At 38.8% G+C, this 23,044-nt stretch overlaps 1 protein-coding gene across 2 annotated transcripts in view; it reads right to left on the minus strand.

Moving 5' to 3' along the window:
• Window positions 1–2,840: 2,840 nt before the first annotated feature.
• roraa (RAR-related orphan receptor A, paralog a) overlaps window positions 2,841–23,044 on the minus strand; it is a 285,301-nt gene continuing 265,097 nt past the window's right edge. For both annotated transcript variants that reach the window (XM_089127362.1, XM_089127364.1), the window contains 9 exons: window positions 20,973–21,058; window positions 18,306–18,447; window positions 13,449–13,844; window positions 12,592–12,713; window positions 11,776–11,908; window positions 8,815–8,922; window positions 5,001–5,111; window positions 4,682–4,794; window positions 2,841–3,563 (listed from right to left, as the gene is read on the minus strand). In XM_089127362.1, coding sequence (XP_088983488.1) covers window positions 3,399–3,563; window positions 4,682–4,794; window positions 5,001–5,111; window positions 8,815–8,922; window positions 11,776–11,908; window positions 12,592–12,713; window positions 13,449–13,844; window positions 18,306–18,447; window positions 20,973–21,058 — 1,376 coding nt within the window. In that variant the 3' untranslated portion in view covers window positions 2,841–3,398. The remainder of the gene's footprint in view (window positions 3,564–4,681; window positions 4,795–5,000; window positions 5,112–8,814; window positions 8,923–11,775; window positions 11,909–12,591; window positions 12,714–13,448; window positions 13,845–18,305; window positions 18,448–20,972; window positions 21,059–23,044) is intronic.

Below are 23,044 nucleotides of genomic sequence, written 5' to 3' on the forward strand. Positions count from 1 at the left end.
TAATGGTGTTGTACGAACTGACTCGTGGATCATTGGACAGGCAAACAGCAAAGCTTGTTCATCAAGGGGACTCCACAGCAGTGGTTACCCTGTAGAAACCCGTATTTGTCACGCGCGCCGATTCGCCCACGCGGACGTCTGAAGGTGGAGAATATCGTGAAGAGGTATTTGGCACATAGACTCGAACAATTATGAGTGACGATCAGAACGAATCCCCAATCCAGAGAATAAAAGAAAGAAAAAAAGAAACAAACCTGGAAATTAGCGTAGCACGCTTGAGGTTGTTATCTTGCTTTGTTTGATTTGAGGGAATCAGATCTTGGAGCTCACTGGGTGATTTGATAAAGCCAGTGGCCTACGGGGCGAATGAATGAAATGACACGTTTTGCATTGTTTATGATGTACCGCTGTCTTCTTCTGACTTGACAGCACATATATTAGTGAATAACAGGGAGCATGTATATTACGTAAGATAAGGGTTTTAAAAACAGATGAGCATGTTTATCATTACCAGGTTTGTTGGGTTCAATTCTGTCCCTAGTGAGCCGTCTTGCTGTCTACATAGGTAGCATCCTCTAGACAACAACTCTTTATGTCTAAATAGTATGGCAATTGAGTTAGCATGTTAGCTTGTGTCTATCCTAAAGCTAAATACTTAAATACAAAAAAAAAAAAAAAAAAAAAAAAAAAAAATCACATCCCTATACTTTTTGGGTAGATACTGTACGTTCTTTTTAAGATTGAACTATTATTGATCAATTCATTTTGATACTAAATGAAATAAATTCATAATTTGCATTTTACCACACGGGAAAAATCTTTGCGATCTAGGTAGGCCGCTCACTAGGTTTCAGAACTGATGTTCTCATTTGTCACAATATTAATCTCCCTGAGCCTTGTAGTATACAAACTGCTAAACATGAACCTGGATTGTCATTCACAGACTGATGATGTATTGTAGTAACCAGGAATTCTTGGGGATGCATTGCACAGACTAATATTTTGTCAAAAGTAGAAAACTTAAATCTAATAAGATCCATTATTTATCTGTATTGAACATGCCATCAAGATCAAATTATTGAGATTTATATGCAACATAGAGCTGACTAACTTGTTTAAGCTACCGGCTTCAAAATTGAGTTAGACAGACTCTTCCCTGAGGAAAATACTTTGTATCATGGGGGAAAAAATGACATGAAGCTACCAAGATCCATTTAAATATGTCAGTTAGTATGTTGTAGAAGTGATCAATGACGTTTTTTTTTTTCTGGATTATATTGGGATTTTCTTAACGCCACAACATAGTTTTACTGGAATGTTACAATACAACATATTTTTTTTCAGACTCAAAAAAAAAAAAAAAAAAAAGCAGGAAAGACCACTATGGCACATTCAAGAGACGTACAAACACGCGCAACACACAACAGTTAGGTATTCCAAAAAATAGCACTATTACTACCATTGTCTTGTTCTTTGAAAAAGACCAACAAAAAAAAAGATCATACAAAACACAAATTCTAATTATTGCAGGATTAAGTGCTGTATCATCCTTCGTTCTTTCCCTTTTTTTTCTCATCAGCTTCATAAGCACTGTACAATGTTACAAAAATAGAGGATTTCAACCAGACAAGGCTTTGAATATTTCTTTTTTTCTCCCCACTCTTACGTTCCGACGAGCATTGTTGCTGGGCGAAGACTCTCACAAGAGCCGGTTTAAGGAAAATCAGCTGTTCATAAACCAGATCTGACTCTTCCACATGGTCATGTGACACACCACCACTAGATGGAAACATTAAACAGCATCTGAAATGTGTGGAAAAAGGGGTCCGATTTCCTGATTTCATTTAATAGACTTGGTTTGGGGGTGAAACAAGATCTGGTGTTTGACCATCATAGTTCCAGTTTAAAGGTGGCGGACAATGAGTGTTTGTGCACTGTAAAAAAAAAAAAAAGTTGCCGCCTTAAATTTTTTAAGTTCAATCAACTTGGATGTTTAAGTCAATTCAACCCCTCCCGGATCATGTGATCCGCCTTTACCCAGCACCAAGCTCCGCCTCGCGCAAATAAATACACAAACACACACGCAAACACGCACCCACCCTCAGCAGCGTTAGGGTTTCCAGCACTCGCTCTCCATAACCGTGGTATTTATACATGCAACACATCACTAGGTAAATATACAAGTCTTAAATTAAAGAAAGGTGCAAATAAAAGTGCCTTATCAATTTTTCACAATTAAGAATAGTCTAGCTACTAATATCATACATGTTATTTAAAATAGATTCTATAAACATTTTTTTTTTTTTCTGTATAGTTTGTACTTATGACCAAATACCCTGTAACACGTTAGAAAACAGGTGGAATGGACCCTTGCATTGCATCGATGTTGGTGGTCGGACCGTTACGTTACGAACACCATTCTGGAGAGGGACTTAATAGCAGATGGCCTTAAATGATATCACTAAGCTAACTATGGTAGATGAAGTCTCTGACGGCTAAAAGCAATTGCGTCTATTACGACTAGAATTACCAGAATTCTACGTTGTTCCTTCTTTTTTTTTTTCTCGATTGTCCGTAGAAAGGTGCTGTTTTGTGTCAACACTGCGCTACACTCCTTCTCCGTGTCTCTCTTTCTCTCTCACTTTGTATTCTTCTTTCTGTGCTGGTTTGACATCCATTTGACAAAAAAAAAAAAAATCCAAGCTTACAGGGAGGAAGGAACCAGCCACGTATGTTTCTACGTAGACTTTTTTTTTTGTGCTACAATAACTGCTGGAACAGTTCAGATAATCGACTTTCTTGATCTCAACTTTTTTCTTTCATTCTCTTGGCTTGAAAAGGGCTTTAAAACGTGTTCCTCTTCCTGTAAAAAAGTTTAAAATGGCGTATTCCAGGCAAACGCTCTCTGGGAATCTTTTTTTTTTTCTTCTCCGTTTTGGAAACGAGTCAAAACAATTTATGCTGATCATGACAAATCGCCATGGGACCGTTCTGGGAAGGAACGCGTGGACTCTTCAGGTTCAGTCAGAGAGAGAAAGAGAGCGAGGGAGCGTTCGGAAAAAAAAAAAAAAAAAAACAAGTGTCTTCATCTTCTCATCCTCTCCCCTGGGGCTCCGAATCCCACCTGTGTCAGTAAAAGAAGGGAACAAACCCCCCAAAATAAACCACTGGCGTCAAACCCAGTCCATTACCAACCTCCTCCCCCACGGAAAAAAAAAAAATCACAAGGAAAAGAAGAAAATAAAAAAGGGGAAAGGTGTGTGTGTGTGTGTGTTTGTGTGCAGTGTGTCGTCCGTCCAGGTGTGTGTATGTGCAGGGCACTCCTAAAGTGTCTCAGATTTATGCTTGACATTCCCCACGGTGTGACATCCCCCGGGCAGGGCGGGCGCGGGGAAGCGCTACCCGTCAACGGGCATGGACTGCTCAAAGTCTGATCCGAACAACTCCTTGTACAAGGGGGGGAAGTGGGCGCGGACAATGTCTGGGTATATTGCTTTGAACGCCGTCAGCTTTTCCGTATGCCGGCTGCACAGGGCTCGCAGCGTGGAGACTTTGCATATCAACTGCAGAAAGAGAGAGAGAGAGAGAGAGAGAGAGAGAGAGAGAGAGATTTTGATTTGGTGGAAAGGACCCTGTGGTACTGGGGCAAAAGGCAGACCCTCTAATCCGCAGACACGACACAGATGGTCCCGGGTTTTTTAAATGACATCAACTAATCTTTCATCCGCCACACCAAATGCAGCTTTTCGGATGAAGTCATCCATGAAATCAGTAATTGACTATTTATTTATTGGTAAAATTTTATAATGAGGTTTCATTTGTTAACATTAGTTAATGTATGAACTAACAATGAGTAATACATTTGTTTCAGTATTTATTGATCTTTGTTAATAAAAATACAGCTGTTCATTGTTTGTTAATGTTAGTTAACGAACTTTGATTTTAGTAATGTATTTGTAAATGTTGAAGTGTTGAATGTTAGTTCATGTTAACTAGTGAAACCTTATTGTAAAGTGTTACTTTAATGTTTGATATTATGATGCATCCATAAATACATCATATTATATATGATATTATATGTATAAAGGCTGGTTGGAGATTATTGCAGTGCTGATATTGTTAACTAAAACTAAAGCTATTAAAAAAATGTATTTTGATAATTGAAATAAAGCCAAAATAAAATACAATATATGAAATCGTTTAATAAAAGAAAAAAAAATGAAATGTTGACCTGGCAACTAAGTTTAAACTTGAAATAAACTTTAAAATTGTTTTTTTAAAATAAACCAGTTTAAAATTGAAGTACTAAAATCAATTAAACTGAAATAAAAAGAAACGAAAGCTAAATATAAGTATTAAAAAATTAATACAAAATGACAAAAGCACAAGAAAATTACTAAAACTAAAATAAAAAGAAAATATAAAAGTATAAACTAATTCAAAACATTAATAAATTATATAACAGTATATAAAATGATGCTAAAATAACAAGGTAATTCTGGCTAGAAATATGATTATCTTATATATTAATCCACAAATTCCAGATTATTCAAATTACTTTACATAGTTATTTGTATAAAACAATATAAAGATACAGAGGAGTATGTAATATATACTGTAAATTGAGATCAATATCTCATCACATCTAATGACATTATATCCTGTTCTTTATGTGTAATACCTTTGTCAGTATGCCGTCCTCTCTGTGGTTCTTTTGTAGAACATGTTGGAGGGCCAGCTGAATCTTTTGCTGGAGTTTCTCCACCTTCACCTTCTCCTGGAGCCAAGACCGGTCTAAACACCACACACACACACACACACACAAGGAAGTTACACTCTCGAGCTGTGACACAGCATCACATGTTCAGGTGCCTTGCCGCTTAAATGGAAAATAGTTTGAATCCAACCGACTGTCCTAACACCATTCCTCCTTTCTCCACAAATCATTTTGCAGTTAAACAAGGGCTTGTGGGTAATTTATGTGTAAACTTTAACATTACCTGCAGACATCAACACGAAGGCGGAGAACAGGGCGATCTCATCTTCAGAGAGGTGCATAGAACACAAGTTTTTCCCAAACTCGAAGACAGAGCTGATCAAGTCGTCGCAGCCTGTCACGGCGGAGACAGAGAGAGAAAGGAAGAGTCGGTGAGACGGAGCAGTAGACAGCGTCGGGTAGACACTTGATCTTTTAGCATGAGATGTCGGGGTGGCACAGAGGTAAAAAAACAAACAAACAAACAAAACAATCCTTCAGCGTAACAGCATGATTTTTTTCCCGCCATTTATTTCCCCCCTCCAGGCTAATGATGCTTTGGCATGACTGGGGTCACTAACAAGACCCATGACTCAGAGCTCACGCAAACACTGCGAGATAGTCTTAAACGTCCCCACCTAGACACAACAATGTTCCCTCTCATTTTCTCATTCATTTTGAACTTGAGCATTAGGACAGGAACACATATATATAGCATATACTATATAAAGGAACAAATAGTTCCACATTTTTCAAATGTAGAAGGATCACGCTAAATATGAACACAATGGTAACATTGAGAAAGGATTGCACTGTATTTATGTGAATGTTAAAATGTTGCAGTTGAGATCAAATACATTTAATGTTATATTTAAATATTTGAAGAAATGATACATATTTTGGTATGTCTAGAATTTGAGTCAGGTCACTCTTTATAGACTTTAAGATCAAATAAAATGATAGCTTGCTTTTTTATATCAATCGCAGTTTGAAAACTTAAAAAAAGTGTTTTTATAACATGAATTCGTGGTTATATATTTCCATATTCTGTGGAAGAATCAAAGCTAAAACACTTTCTAAATTTCTAAATTTAGAAAGGATTGCACTGAATATACTTCTGAATATACAACATTTCATGAACATTTCATTTGCAGTTCAAATACATAAATAATAAGTTTTTTTTTGTCATTATATTAAATATTTTATATTTTTAGAAATAATATGTTGATCTGTCTGAAAGCATTTCCAGCAAGTATTTTTTGTTTTGTTTTTTTGGGAAATTTACTTTCAAATAAATTATAACTTTCCTTATATATTAATTGCAATTAATATATATATATATATATATATATATATATATATATATGAAGAGTTCAGATGCAAAAGCCTCTAAATGCCATTTGAAATTTTCTTCTTTAATGATGATTTTTATCAAACTTGTAAATTTAAGTTCAGTGATTTCACTTAAATGGCAATGATAATTACCTATTAATTGTTATTTAAGTGAAATTACTGAACTTAAATACACAAGTTTGATAAAAATCATCATTAAAGAAGAACATTTCAAATGGCATTTAGAGGCTTTTGCATCTGAACTCTTCATATATATATATATAATAAGTGATGCTGTTAGTCTTAGACACATAAAATGAATACTAATATTTATTAATATAATTCCTAAACAGTAATAATTTAAAAAGGATTGTGATGTATTTGAATGAACATGCACATTTTGCATTCTTTTTCAAATGCATACATAATAAATATACTTTAGATTAATCTCTAGTCTGTATAGAACGATATCTTCCCTTTTATATCAATCGCAGCTTGAAAACACTGTTCAACTCAACATTTATTAAAGTATAAGTAATAATGTAAGTTTTGGGTGCACAAATCCATAAGCCTGCTTGACGCTAGAAATAAAAAAAGAAGCAAACAATTGAAATATCCAAAGTTGTGTCAAATACCACCTGTTCAAATATTTCCACTTTTTGTAGAAAACACACAAACACCACGTTAGTAATATTTAGAAAGGATTGCGATGTGTTTGCATGAATTAATATGCAAATCTTGCATTCGGTTTCAAATGCATAAATAATAAATACTCTGTCTGTTTAGAATATCTTGCCTTTTATATCGACCGCAGCTTGTTCAACACAACACCTATTAAGCAATAATGTGAGTTTTAGATGCACAAATCTATATTAGACTCATAAATAAATCAGATATTGAAAATTAAACATTAAAAAATGATAAATAATTGAAAATCAAACATCCAGAGTGTGTCGAGTACCACCTGGGGGCACTACGCCACAGTTTCAGTTTGCACAGCGATTTCAGAGATGCCGGTCGAGAGCTTGGCAAACACATGCGAGCTTATTAAAAGCGCCACACGTAAGACAGGAATAAGATATTATGCTTGTTATAAGGAGGACGTCCACATGAGATATGGTTACAGTATGTGATTGAATGTTATCTTTCAGACTGTGGCATCTCATATTTGTGTTTGTTTTGACACCCGGACAGCTTTCAGCCCCGAAAGGTTTCCGATGCGCATGCATAATGACGGAGAAGGGATTTCACTAATGTCACGGCATTCAAACATAAATGCTATTTGCTTACACCAGAAAAACTCGACGGCCAGTTATGCTAAGGGTTTGATAAAACATCCCTGGTAGACACTCGATCTTGCTTATGCGTTTCCAGACGCCCACCGTATGCAGCAGTTTCAGCAACCCCGAGCAGAGTCCTCAGCGAGGAAACCGACTCCAGGTGTGGCGGACATGAGAAGCCACTGCCGACCTGGTGGGCTTTAGTCGCTTAATTAACTCTATATTTCATGCAGTATCGGTAACACTCCAATAAAGGTCTCATAATGCATTAACTAACTGTGTGTATGAGTGCACGCGCACACACAAACACACAGTTGGAGAAATTGACTTTTGAAAGTAATGTTACAATAGTGCATTCCTTCCTAAAAAGTGACTAGTTACGTTACTTAGTTACTTTTGCGTAACGTTTTCTCAACTGGCCGAGACTCGCTCTCCAGTCCAGACCTTGCGATTTTTATTCTATTTTTTTAGTTATTTTTACTGAAAATTACTTATTTGCAAGTGATTAAGCAGTAATTCAGTAATTCATAGCCTAGAGTATATATAACATGCACCTTTTCTATTAAAAACACATTTTAATATTATTATATGCTGACCCCTACAGCTACTGTATGTATGCCATACAAAAGATCCCTTAACATCATATTGCATAATGTAAAGCTCTTTTATTGAAAGTAAAGTGTCTTGTTATGGAGAAGAAATGTTTAATTCAGTAGTTTAAAAATTGTGTAAGGAAATTAATGAAACAGAGAAGTAATGTGCATTACTTTTTTATAGTAATAGTTTTTATAGTTTTATAGTTTATCTGTTTACATAATATATGTGTGTGTGTATATATATATTATTATATTTGTGTGTGTATATATATGAAGAGTTCAGATGCAAAAGCCTCTAAGTGCCATTTGAAATTTTCTTCTAGAATGATCATTTTTATCAAGCTTGTAAATTTAAGTTCAGTGATTTCACTTAAATGGCAATGATAATTACCTATTAATTGTTATTTAACTGAAATTACTGAACTTAATATAGAAGTTTGATAAAAAATCATCATTAAAGAAGAAAATTTCAAATGGCATTTAGAGGCTTTTGCATCTGAACTCTTCATATATATATATGTAAACACAAACTTTTATGTTAAATTGCGATTAATTGATTTGACAGCACTAATAACTTGTAAATGACTTGTTGATGTAACAAGCAGAGTGACATTACTTCATAAATGTAGAACTTAATATTTAAGTTACTTTTGCCACTGGCAAAACATTCATGTTGCTTTCAGTAAGGCAAATTGGTTGAGTTTTGAAATGCCTTTGTGTGAAAAAGGATCTTAGTTTTCAATTCCAACACAATTTGGGACAAGTAAGCAACACACACACCAAAAATATAATATTCCAAACACAGAATTTCCACTTCACATACCAAATCCAATTAGGTTTTGTAACTCACCTAATGACTTAAACACATCAGTCCCGGCATACTTTCCGTCAAAATAGACTGTGTTGTTCTGAGGGTCGAAGGCACGGCACATTCTGACGAACACCACCTCCAAAGAGCCTACACACCGGCGAGACAGAAACAAAATTGTGATTTTATATAAATCACAAGCAGACAAGCTAGAGAAGTATGTGAAGGCGTATACTGCTAACTGCATTCTCAGCTCTGCCACAAGGTGTGCTAGCATAGCAAGCATTAGCGTAAACAGTCTTTGCATTTCCCAAAAGCATAATCACCCAACTATATCTGTTGGAAACAACTAAACTTGCAACCACTGCTTTTAGGAAACACTTTTTAGGAAACAGTTGAAAAGAATCCAGCAGAGGAAGTTAGCTGATATTAGCTAAACTGTCGACATGTTTAGTTTGCTACCTGAATAATAGCATACTTGTGTTCAGTGTTACAGACATTTGATGCTAGGTTTGTTATGCGAGGTTAATACTTGCATGGAGTTTGTTTCTGGCCAAAAACACAAGCTTTATTAAGTGTTTTTGAGCAGTGTGTGTGTGGCTCAGGTGGAGTGTGTTGCTGTTATTGTTGTGAGTGGGAGCAGTAATTCTACCGCGGAGGGCTTTGGAGAGCACAGGCTTAGAGGATAAAAGCCACGTAATAGAAGCCATTACGGAGCTTTAGAAAGATGCCGGTGGTTTAAAATGTCATGTCAGGAGCGAGCGCTCACTCAGTATTTTGTTCATAATTTTGGTGGGGCCTGGCACAAACCGAAACACTGAAAGCTTTTGGGATCTTGGCGGGATGGGGTGTGAGTGTGTAGCACTTTGGCCCATTATTTGTGAGGAGAAAGTGAGCAGTGGTGGATATCATCTCAATAGTGCGTTATTTTTCAAAGAGCTGACAGATTGTCCTGATACAGTTTTCCTGTATACACAAGAGATGCTCATTTGAAGCACGGCACCTCCTGCTGTGTGACATCGGCTGTGTTCGGAATTCAATACTCAGGGATGTGATTTTTCCGGATTAATCCGGAATTCCGGATTTTCCGACCTGAAAATGTGACCTACGTGAATCATGCAGATCTGTAAAAAAAAAAAAAAAAAAAAAAAAGAGGGAGACGGGTGTCGGCAGCCGGAGTGAAAAGGGGAGAATATGAGGACATAACCCATAACTGGCTGACGTGCGTACAGAAAGTTCCTTTCAAAGTATCAACAAGGACGTATTTGCGTTCAGCCAGAGAATATCTGATTGGTTCAGCTTGTTCACCTGCTCAATTTCGTATCTCAGTCGCTCTCGCGCTGGTATCGTTGTCATCATCACAGTTAGGTCACCAGGGCTGGGCGATATATCAATATATTTCAAATTTGATCTATGATCCTGGCTCCAAGCAAGCTGCTGACTGCTTTTGTAGAAATATGTATATCGTGCATTCAGTCAGTTGCAGTCCTGACACCTCCGTCTCAACAGCATTAGTGTACAACGCGACAAATACTCGCAATATTAACACAGAGGAACGGCTACATCAGTTCAGCGAGTTCACAAAAGTTAATTTGCATGTGCTTTAAAAGCCTTGCCGGTTAAACATGTCATTCACTGCTGATCCGCTGTTCTGAGCGCGAACACCCGACGCGCACATGAACTAAAAGCTTGTCTAACAGCGCCTGGTTGCTGGACTAAGTTATCTTTCGAGTATTATTTCGCTAATACTCTCAAATACACACAAGGTTTACATAAGAACATTTGGTTATGTCTAAACTCAATGCAAACCGAGAAAATTGCGAGAAATCTGCTTGTCAAATGCTCCGTGTATATTAGACATGTCGCGTACAGGTCTTAAAGTGACAGTAGCCCTAAAAATAAAAATGCAGCCGCTTGTTCTTAAAGGGATAGTTGACCCCAAAATAAAAATTCTGTCATTATTTATTCACTGTAATGTTGTTCCAAACCTGTATTCATTTATTTCTTGTGCTGAACAAAAAAGAAGATATTTTGAAGAATGTGGGTAACCAGACAGTTGCTGGTCCCCATTGACTTCCATAGGGAAAAATTTACTATGGAAATCACTGGGGTACATCAACTGTTTGTTTACCCACATTCTTCCAAATAACTTAAACAGAAGAAAGAAACTTATTCAGGTTTAAAACAACTTGAGAGAGTAAATGATGATGGGGGGGTGGGGGGGGGGGGTTGTTGGGGGCTCGTATATTTTCCTGCTTTTTTGTCCTTAGCCAATCACATGCCTGAATACTTGAACAGTGTACTATTTTTAAATAGTATGCAGTATGCAATAATAAATACTTTAAAGAGCAGTTTGCTACATAGTTGTCACATGCATGTTTAAAGTTGGCATTAAATGGAAGTTGCGATTAGCCTTTTCGTCCCTATTGGGATGCATATGAGTGAAACGCTTCACAAACAAGAAAAAATGTGGGGCGGGACTTGATTGGATGGTTGTGGTTCGCTATTGTATTGATCTCATGTGATTGACCGCCCTCCCGCCAGTAAACACGTCATCAAAGAGAAGAGATGTTGTTGCAAGAAGTTATTTTGATTAAAGATTGAGGGCACATGAATTAAAAAAAAATGATAGATGTGCACAGATAGCTAATTTAGAATAAATACTGCAATATTCCATGAAAATAAAAAAAATCGGTGTGTCTTTAATTTAATGACAGTGGCTCAGAGTTAGTTCAAAATAAAGATTAGTAGCATTTTTTTGTGTTAAAATAAAAATAGAAATTGTAGTTTTGTGTTAAAATGCCCAAACATAAAAAAGTAACCTTTCATTAATTTAGCACACCGAAAAAGACAGATCAAACGAACTGCATTATGGGAAAACAGTATTCCAACACAGTATGTGCACAGTAAACATACGTATGCTATTCAGACGTTTTATTACAGTGTTTACACCCTGTAAACGAAGCCGGGATTGGATGCTGGTGATGTGAAAGCACACTTTACCTGCTTTGAGAAGCACTATCTGATCATTCTGACAGAGCTCCATGAAGCCGTCGATGCGTTTGGCAAACTCCACCACATACTGAATGGCCTCTGTGATTTTAATGGCACACAACTGCCACATGACTTCCCTAGGCTGAGGGGAAACAAAACACAAAAGAGGCCATATTATTATGTACAGTAGCAGATTAATTAAAAAACACTCGTGGTTTTTGCAGTAAAAACCATCACCTTGTCAGTTTTACATGACCATTTTATACTCACTGACCCTTTGACGCTGTACCAAATATCTATTGATATGTAATTGTGGGCGGTTACCTATGGGTAGGTAACACTCGCGTTTGGGTTGAATTTATTAATATTAGTCAATGCATTAGGTATCACGATCTATACATTTACAGCATTTATTAATTTTGGGTAACATATACATTTATACGTGTCCGCAGTTTTTCCTCTTTGTCGCCATCTCTGTTCGAAATCTGCAATTGTAGTTACTGTATTTGCGAAATTATCAACTTTACGCGAGTTGTAATTCGACACCCTCGACACAGCACAGCGCGGATGTTTGAGGAGAGATACTGTGACTGTTTTACTGTTTTGTGACAGAAGAAAAAAAACTCGTACAGGTTTGGAACAACATGAGGGTGAGTAAATGATGACAGAATTTTCATTTTTTGGGTGAACTGTCCCTTTAAATGGATCTTCATCCTATTAATGCAACCAGCAAGGACATTTTTGATTCCATTGCCATATCAGTGTCACTGCAAGTTACAACATTAAAAACACTGCTGTCTAAGGCTTCTGAAAAGCTGTGTTTACCTTGTTCTGGTAGCCCTCCACCTCCTCCTGAAGGAACGCCTGCCAGGTCATTTGCTGAAGTTCTTCTCTCAGGTACTGACACGTCTCCATGTGGGACTTGGAAATGTTCTGGGCCAGATGTTCTGAAACGCAACGCAACATACCGTCAAAAAAAAAAAAAAAAAAACCTGTCGCGCTTGACTGCACTTAACGTACAGACCTATAGAGCTGTACTATATATATATATATATGTGTGTGAGAGAGAGAGAGAGAGAGAGAGATGGCATTTGCTTCCCATTAATGTTATAAAAAAGTTATTCCTACTAGTAGCAGAAATACAGAAATGCTGAGGGAAAATATCTTTCAACAGATCCAGCATTTTATTTGCGTCTCCAATCAAAAGGTTTGTGACTTACAGTCGATTTCGAAGCGTGTTGACAATCTGTGTTGTACGAAAGGAAATTAGGACAGCACTTCAAGTATAAAAGTGAGTGTGTCAATTCATGGGAACAAAGGTCATATTTGCTTTCAGCAAGAACGAGAAAATGGAGACGAAAGAAAGAAGAAGAAAAAAAAAAACAGTATAAAAATTCAATCATGTTGAAAACACATCTGTTAAAAGGAGTCCCAGAGCAGGAGGGGAAGCTAAAAAAATGATTTCCCTTGGCGCGTGCCCTGCTGGATCCTGATTGGCCCTAATTAATGGAAACTAATTAGAAAAAAAAAAGAGATTCTTTTAATGAGTCTTCGAGATGAGTCTCCAACCTAATGCTATTTTAAGACACCTTTAGCGATGTTTGCCCCACGGTTGGGTTCTTCCCCCTAGTACCATCCCCTACCCAGAATCCACTCTGCCGTTCTTCAGAATGATCACTTACCCAACTCAGCCATGGAAACGGTGGGGGACGTCTCCCCGTTGGTGAAGGAACAGTAGGGGAAGAAGCCCGAGCCCGGGGTGAAGTCGCAGATGGGCTCCGGCTTGATGCCGTTGATGTCCAGGCCGGACTGATCGGGTGAGGGTTGGATGTCCAGGTAGAAGCTGCTGACGCCCGAGTCAGGCTTGGTGCCGTCGGGTGTGTGGCCGTTCATGTAGCCGCTCAGGTCGTCATGAAGCTCGGTCAGGCCATTGGTGGAAAGGCCGTAGGTCGGTGTAAGGGGTTCGGCCTCACCGGGCTGCTGCTGGTGGTCCCGCTGTTGCTGCTGGAGCCGGTGTTTCTGCACCTCTGCATACAGGCTGTCCCGCTGTTTCTTCGACATCCGGCCGAACTTCACCGCTATAAGGGGCAAAGACATTGCATTATGAACTGAAATCTCTCTCGAATTGTGACTGCTTCCTTACATATAATCAAATACATGTATAAACATGAGAAAATGTAACTTTTATAAGCTGCTGATTTGAATTTGTACAATGTAACTTGTACGTGTCACATGAAGGTCCACCCTGCTAGAAATGTCTGTCAGATCGTGGGAAAATGCATGAATGAGATCATATCAATTCATACACATTAAAGGAGTAGTTCACTTTTGAAAAAACTTTTGCTGATAATTTACTCTCCCCCATGTCATCCCAGATGTCCATGTCTTTCTTTCTTTCTTCAGTCGAAAAGAAATTTGAAGTTTGAAAAAGAAGTTTTTGATGAAAACATTCCAGGATTTTTCTCCATATAATGGACTTCAGTGGGAACCAAACAGTTCAAGTTCTAAAAGAAACTTTAAGTACAAACTGCAAACTTGTTCAAAGGGCTTTAAACGATTCCAGACGATGAATAAGGGTCTTATCAAGCGAAACGATCGCTCGTTTTATAAATAAATAACAAAGTTTAAGTTTTATAAGCTCAAACGCTCGCCTTGCTCTGTTCTGTGACGCACTCCTGTTCGAACTCGTTCATCAAAATGAACAAATCTTTTTCCGAGTCATTTGGTTCATTCGGCGAAAAAAACGAACGAAAAAGATTTGTTAATTTTGTTGAACGAGTTCGAACAGGAGAGTCACGAACGTGCACCACAGAACAGAGCAAGGCGAGCATTTGAGCTTATAAAACTTAAACTTTGTTATTTAAAAAAAAAATGAGCGATCGTTTCGCTTGATAAGACCCTTATTTATCGTCTGGAATCGTTTAAAGCCCTTTGAACAAGTTTGCAGTTTGTACTGAAAGTTTCTTTTGGAACTTGAACTGTTTGGTTCCCACTGAAGTCCATTATATGGAGAAAAATCCTGGAACGTTTTCATTAAAAACCTTAATTTCTTTTCGGCTGAAGAAAGAAAGACATGGACATCTTGGATGACATGGGGGTGAGTAAATTATCAGCAAACGTTTTTTTAAAAGTCAACTACTCCTTTAATCTGCCAAAATCTAAGGGTCTGTTTACACGACAAAGTTTTCGATTAAAAACGTAAAACTTTTAATGCATTTTGTGTGCCTGAAAATGCAAACTTGTAAAAACGGGTTTCAAAGTGCAAGTTTTTCCAAAACGGTCTCCGTGTAAACAACAAAAACGTGAGTCTCTGAAGACGATGACGTCATGCACAAGTGTATTACGTGTTCACTATAGTGTTGCATCGCCATCTAACGGCCTGGCAGCAGAATACAGCGTTTTTAGTCTTAAGTCATTTTGACAATGGTGTCGTCTGTACTGAAATGGTCACAAATTTCCATGCGAGTGTGTTGGGTGAGATGTCTTTGTCTATTGAATGCGTTTATTCAACATGACATCATGACTTTTGCGTAAACATACACGCCACTTTCGAGTCAAGTGGCGTGTTATCGCTAGGCATTTTGAGCTATCCGCGTGTATGTCTACGCCATTAATGTCCGAGTGATTCAGACACGCCGTCAAATGTCCGCACGAAACGAAGCAAAATGTAGATCTACATCTGGGGAACGATCTTTTTTTTTCCTAGGATGGTAAGGGAACACTCATAAATGGCCTTAACCCCAGTGACGGTTAGGTTTAGGGACAGGGTTGAGGTAAGTCATATATTTATATATAGTACAGTAATAACGTTAAGTCAACGGCGTTCATAAAAACGCTGTAAAGCGATTATGCGTCTTGATAGCACGCCAAAAATGGAAATGCGAATTGGCGTGTCATACACACGCTACTTCATGAGATCGGTCTGGTTTATTACAGGGGCAATCCTCCTAGGACTGAGAGCCATCCTCAAGGGGATGATAGTGGTGCATGGGTCACTGTTTATATTGTCTGTTGGTAACAAAATGGTTGCTGGTTTGATCACACCAAAACTACCCTTGCAGAAGACTTCACCCCATAGCCATTGTTACTCAAGAAAAAAAAAAAAAACAATAGGCACAATCTCTTTTCCCTGAAGGCTCTGGCCTTTGAAGGGAAGCTTAGTGTAACGGCATGGAGAGTACAACTAACTCCCGGGAGCAGGGTTTAATGTCTCTCAGAGGGTATTAGTAGTGTATTGGGTCAAAAAAAGGAAGCTCTTTGGTAAATAGCATTAGCTTTTTCCTGCTGTCTACCTGTCAAAATGATCCAAGAAAACCTGACTAGCATGAATCACCAATTTACAAGCACTCACAAAAAGGAAAGGCCTTCACTCGCAACACCTGGAGGAAGCGGCGGAGAGACTGTTTAGCTTACAAAGAAAGAGCAGCTACAGCTTTAGACTGGCTTTGAACTGGAGGAGTGTTAGAAGAACAGGAAGCAGGGGACGGAATACAGTGCGGATCAGATATGAGTGAAGATCAAGTGTTTGTAAAAAGGAAGGGCGCCTGGCGAGGACAAGCTGATCTACTGATGGTTGGGAAAAAAGAGATAAAAGTACTGGAGAAGTTTAGTGGAGAATGAAGGGGATAATGGGGCTTTGACTGTTGGGGACGAGAGGAGACCAGAAGATGGGACAGGAGAGACCGTATGTGAGGGGAGAAGAAGAGAGGAAATTAGGCAAGAAATGAGACGGAGATGAAGAAGAAGAAGTGGAGATGAGAAAATAATAATTGAGACTAAATGAGATTTGAAGAGGTTAGAGGAGACGAGGCGAGAGGAAGTTTGTCGGAAGGAGATGAAACAAAAAGAGAGCAGAGGATACAAATTGAGACTTGTGGAGTGGAGACAAGAGACATGAGAAGAGAAAATAAAATGAGACATGAGCAGAGTACAGGAGTTTTGTGCAACGGAGATGACACAAGACACGCTTGGAGGAGACATAAGCGAGGAGTTTAGATCAGCTCTGATTTTGAGGCGTATGAGGCCTAACGCCGTATCAGACGCGTGTGTGTCTGGGTACGCTCTGCGTCTCTGTCCCCGAGTAAGGAAGGCAGATGGGGACTGGTGAGCTTCAGTCGGAGTGAAGTCAGAAGTCACCTTGCCTGTCCTGGTTGTGTGTGAGAGAGCAGCCTGGTAGGCTCGGAAGACCTGGCCTGATTTCATCCTCCTGTCACGGGCCGTAGTCACACAGCCCAGCCGGAGGCCCAGCAGGGGGCCTCCACACACACACCTGTGCACCCGTTAACGCTGCTCACCTGCATTGTCTTTAATGAGCCTGCTTTAATGACGCTCATTTAATAAAAGCTACTTGCTGTCAGATTCTCCAACCTGACTGAGCATGCCCTGCAGTCCAGAACCACAACTGCCTCGGAAATTCATCTTGTCACAAGTTTGGTAAAAAATGAATGAGCAAAGGGCGCGGACTGCAGAGCAGGTACTCTACTTAAGTGACATGGCAAGACCGGGGACAAAGGTAAGTATTGAATAAAAGTAGTAAAGGACTGAACATTTATTTGTTTCCTTGAAGTCCTCAACGTACTTTCAATATAAATTTAGCCGTCGCCGTTAAAATTGACTGTTTTTGTTCCTGTACCTTTTAAGATTTCTATATTTAAATGACTTTGGTTAGGTTTGTCTCATGTCTTTGGATGTGAAATGAGCGCTGGATTTTTAGATATTGACATGAACTGCCGAGGTAAATCTCGTCATTTTGGTATTGTGAACAATTTTTGTGTTTTTTCTTTTTTTTTTAAGTTTTATTTTTCAATAATTTCACCTTTATTGGAAGCCGCTTTCTCCTCTGTCATTTGAACGACCGGTTTACATCCTGAAACAGGCAGTGGGCTCAGATTGGTTAGTTTGGGACGGTGTGTTGTGATTGGCTAAACTGTATTCCTTCCTGATTTAAGCTAGTCCCAGACTAAAATGCATGACTGAGCGGTTTTAACTGAAAGAAACTTGCGCTGACATATCTTATAATATGTCAGTGCCATCACTTTGTCTTAAGACACACACCAGTAATGTTCTTTTTCTAAAATATGTTTATAAAAGCTACTTAAATGTCCTAACTGAACTAATCCTGGCTTAAGCAAAGCCCTGTCAGTGAAACCAGGCCTAAAATTATATGGAATTTAAATTAAGCTAAAATTGTGTCAAATTATGAAAAATAAAATTAATTATGGTTATGTAGGATACCTATGAAATTAATTTAATTTAGACATTTTATTACAAAAATAACATAAATGTCAATAATTTCCATAAAGGAATGTTATTAAACACAAAACATCATTTGAGATGGAAATGACACTGTGGTGGAAATGACTTGCATAATAATAATAATGGAAATGCATGTACTCTGTCATATTTGCGGACATTGTTAAAAAGTTTTGCACGTACGCTTTACACGCTGCTCTGTTTTGTATTTTGCATGCATTCGGTGTTCTGTATCTGTGGAGACTGTGTTCTCCCTCTGGTGTCTGCTGTCCTGGACATGTACTCACCGTCACGTGACATGCCCACGGCCAGACACTTCTGCAGCCTGCAGTGCTGGCAGCGGTTCCGGCTAGTGCGGTCAATCAGGCAGTTCTTCTGACGCGGGCACGAGTACGCAGCATTGCTCTGCTGACTCCTCCTGAAGAAACCCTACAGGCCCCAGGGATAGACAGAGAGAGCGTTGGTTAACCCATGCACGGCTCAACAGTAAGAATTTTTAAGATGTCTCATCACAATATATATATATATATACATTTTTGTTTTAGAATGCATTTTCATACACTGTAAAAGAAAAGATGCTGCCTTGAATATTTTAAGTACAAACCAACTTGGAGGTTTAAGTCATTTAATTAATTTCAGTTAAAATTGACCGCCTTCTGAGTTTGAGTTGAAGCAATGTTAAATGTAAAGTAACATTAAACTACTTTTTTTACAGACAGCTTGTCAAACAGAAATGGCAAGAAAGGGGAGAAGAGGGCAACATAAAGGAGACAGAAAGGATGTCTGCCAAGGAAAGGGCAAAAAATACAATTCGTGGGTATAGACGAGAGGATGAAAGGAGCATTAGGTGAATATAGGGAGATAAATTGATTGAAATGTATTGTTTTAATGTAATTTAAATGTATATTTTAATGACATTTAAATGCAATGTTACACTGTTACATTATACATTTTAAAATAATAGTTTTTTTTGTTTGTTTTATCAGAAATGTCTCAGTTTCATTTAGCAGTTTGACTGGCCCATTTTTGCTGATCAGCCGGCCCATTTTACCTGAACACGGCTCATCGAAAAAAATGTGGAAAAAAGCTATGTTTCAAAACCTGAAGGGTCTGAACGATTATATTTTATTACATCACTTCAACACAAAAAATATTTTTAAAAAAATTCCTTATTAATCATAAGAACACAGTATAATGTCATGCATAGGTTTTTAGTTAGTGTCCCAAGCAATTAACCAAAAAATGTGTCAAATTGTAATATCAGGCAATTTGCCTGATATCACCCTACATAAATTACTAACTTAAAAAAAATTAGTGGAATCTTGTATAATTTATACAATATTTTTTTTTTTAAAATCACTTAAATTTAACGAGTTAAAGCAATGTAAAAACATATGTTGACACAACTTATTGATCATATATTTTTTACAGTGCATGTACAAAAACATTTAAAAAATTGTTAAACTTTTTATTTTTAATTAACAGCAGCAAATTATACATCCGACCTTGTCCGCACACTTCTAAATATGACTTACATTTATCTAATTATTACACCATAACATTTGTATATCATAATATTTACTAAGAAAAACATTTTAATGTATGCCTTTAATGTAGTCGACAGACTAGCATCTATACGTTACAAGCGCATATTATCCCACACGAAGTGCTCATAAAACATTTCTGCGGCAAATGCTGAACAGATGGTGGCAGCTTTACAAACACTTGCCTCGATCATATAGACATGTTTCTCTTTAGTCAAGACACATCCGAGCGACACGTACTTTGGTGCGGTAACTATAAAAACAAGTATTTTTCCTCATTAACAATTGGCATGGCAAGTTCAGAGGCGGATGAGAATGGTAGTAAATAATGGCGAGGTTATTAATGTTGAATAACAGAGAACCCGGACCCAGTGGTTGGCTCGAGGGGTGTGTGTGGGGGGGAGTGGGCGCCCACGTTGAGTTTATTTCTCATCCTTTTGACTTAATGAATTGATTCCAGCTCGTCATTAACACACCCCACTCCACAGCTCCATACACATATGTCTTAATTAGTTGCTCATTGGCTGTTTAATTACTAGAAAACAGCTGACAGCTGCCAAGTCGCTTTCTAATGGCAGCCATTATGAAAGCGGGGTAGGACTGCCGGTGACAAGCAGCGCTCCTTAATAATGCTATGATTTATGGGCCGGAGCGTTGTGCTCGCACATATCATTAAATGTCTCTGTGCCTCGAGTAATTAGTAATCATTAAAGATACATTTCAGCAGTTTATTCTTCAGGCCTGCGCGTTTCTGCCGCCGAGTGAGTGACGGAGGGAGATGCTGAGCAGAGAGTCTGTCTATTGTGCGGGAAAACAAAAAAACAAAAAAACGAGGCGTTCAAGAGCCGCGTCCGCACGTTCGTTTCTGCAGACTCCTGCTCGCGGAATGCTAACGAGTCGCTCCGGTGACAGGCGGAAAACAGGAATACACAATAAGCACAAAATTCCTCTTTGCTGAGTGGACGGCGTGTTTGAAAAATGCACAAAAAGAGGAGCTTCGGTGGGAAAGAGTGTGTGAGTGTGTGTGTGTGTGGGGAGACATGGTTGCAAAACTGCTAACGACGTGCTGTGGTCCAAAGCGCTTCCTGTTTGACGGTTTTATAAAAAAAAAAAAAAAGTCAAGCGCAGTAAAGAAAAACAAGACAAAGGGATTATATTGTTGTCGTATTGTAATTGTGACGTTTTTAGCAACATTTCAAACTGACTCCGCGGGTTATTAAGACTCAGGCGCGTGGAGATTTGTGAAGTCCTGTAAGCACAATAGTAGTCGTTTCTTCTTTCAGACAGACAATAATCCGCAAGAAACTTCTGTTATTTTCCAGAATGTCTCATTTGTTGGCTTTTCGCGCTTTTTCTTTGTCACGAGCGCATGCACGCTTTACCCGCTGACAGGGTTGTTTAGCTTCTTACCTTGCAGCCCTCGCACGTTATCACGCCATAATGGATGCCTGATGATTTGTCTCCACAGATCTTGCAGGGAATTATTTCGATTTGAGCTGCGGAGAAAGAAAAGAGAGAAGATGCTGTCAGGATTTTTCACTGTCACCAGTCACCACGCAACACCTCCTCCACGGCTGCATGTTGCGACATGAAACGGCGCCGAGCTTCAAAAGCATCACGTCGATGCCACCCTCGGCTGCCGCGTATTTGGAGGAGGCCATTCTGACTTTAAACAGAAAACCCTACAAAAAGCTCGGCAAACGTGATGTCAACTCGTGACTTGGAAACAAACGGAATCGTAATAAATCACCACCGTTTCCCCACGGAGCCTTTTGGCCAGCAATATCGGGAGAAACCCAACTCTTTACCACATGACTGGACCTTTTCCGCCACTGGAATATTGGTACAAAGCTGCCCGTTCAATTTAAAAACAGCCAAGCAGTTTTACCACGTCAGAGACAGAATTCAGTCCAAGAGGCCTAGCGTTGTTGTTGATACAAAGAAAATGTGATGTATTTGAGGGAAAGTCTCTCAAAACGTTTAGACCCAATTAGACCCGTATTTAGCGTCATACTGTTAATACCAGGTGTAAACCGGGCCTAAAGGTAGTATCTGTGCCATCTTCTGAAATTTGTTAAATCACATTATGGATCTAACAGATGCTTTCATCCAAAGTGACGTACAGCATAAGTTATTTATTAAAAATGTCATTAATGTAATTCAAATATGCGCATATTGAAACTTGGCAGTCATGATCGGTTGAGACGCAAGAACCGAATGTTTGGCATTATTTCCAAACATAGCGTGACATGTTAATGAGGTCTGAGAGTCAATTTCAATTGATTGATTCCTCAAACTGATCTATCCTATAACTTCAAAAGTGTCACGTGCACGAGTTCTACATCCTTTTTAGGAGCTCGACAGACCCGGCCTAGTCCCCATTCACTTTCATTGAAATCAATGGAAATGAGCAGCTTGAACATTCATCCGAACATCTCCCTTTGTTTTCCATGACAAACGGAAAGTCATGCAGGTTTGGAACGACGACACAAGGGAATACTTCAATTCACTTGTGAACTCGATATTGATTCCGACAGATGAAGTTGCTTAAAAAGAGTCAGGCGTCTCAACGTAATCACATCAAAGGACCCGAACCAAATCTCTGGCCATTGCAAAATAGACCTTACCACGCTCTATATTTAGCTGGATTACAGCTGAACAGTCACTGTTTAATGTAGCCTAAGCATTTTATTTCTACTTGACAGAAATCGCTCCCTCTAGTTCTCTTAGATCCCGAGCCAAAGTTCCCCGCAGCTACTTGCCTACCTCCAGCCAAAATACTGCGGCTCGATAATATTTTAGTGAACCTTATAAATCCAATCATACGGAATTAATTTGCACGCGTCAAATTGCCACCGCTGAGTGATGCATCCGCGGCCGCCCATTTTATCATCTGCCTTCGAGCTCCCGTTGTGTCATCTGGATAATGTCAACGTCCCCGCAGCATGGCCAAGGGTCTCTCTCTCTCGTTTTCTTTCAGCTCTGTGCTGCTGATCCACTAACCCGGTACGCTCACATCCGTCCGGTCAACGTGCCTGTAAATGGCACATTACACAGTTTTTCGCTGATATAAACCGTTGTTCTCCTCAGGAGAGCTTCTTGGGAAATGGCAGATCTGCTAATTCAATATCCAACGAGTTTTTTTTAATCATTCATTTATGATTAGGAAACCAAAATTCTTTCTTTTGCATATTCGAAAAAAGAAGGGGGGTGGGGAATCATGGGCAGTGCACTGTTGTTTGTTTTTGTGTTCTCTCGGCATGAGCATTAGCGCGCCAGTGTGTTCCTACTCCTTTAGCATTTTCAGCCTCATTACTTACATAATTTGTTCTGACATGCACTCACAACAACTGAAGCATGCTGTAATTAAGGCTGGCTGTGGTTGAGGTCCAGGAGAGAGCTTGTAGTACCCGGCCCCTGCCAGTAGGTGGCAGTCCAGGGCTGTTGAGTACAGTCTTGCTAATCCCAGCTTCCACGTTCTG

This window comes from Pimephales promelas, chromosome 25, assembly GCF_988280905.1.
Source record: "Pimephales promelas chromosome 25, fPimPro1.hap1.1, whole genome shotgun sequence".
Taxonomy (NCBI): Eukaryota; Metazoa; Chordata; class Actinopteri; order Cypriniformes; family Leuciscidae; genus Pimephales; species Pimephales promelas.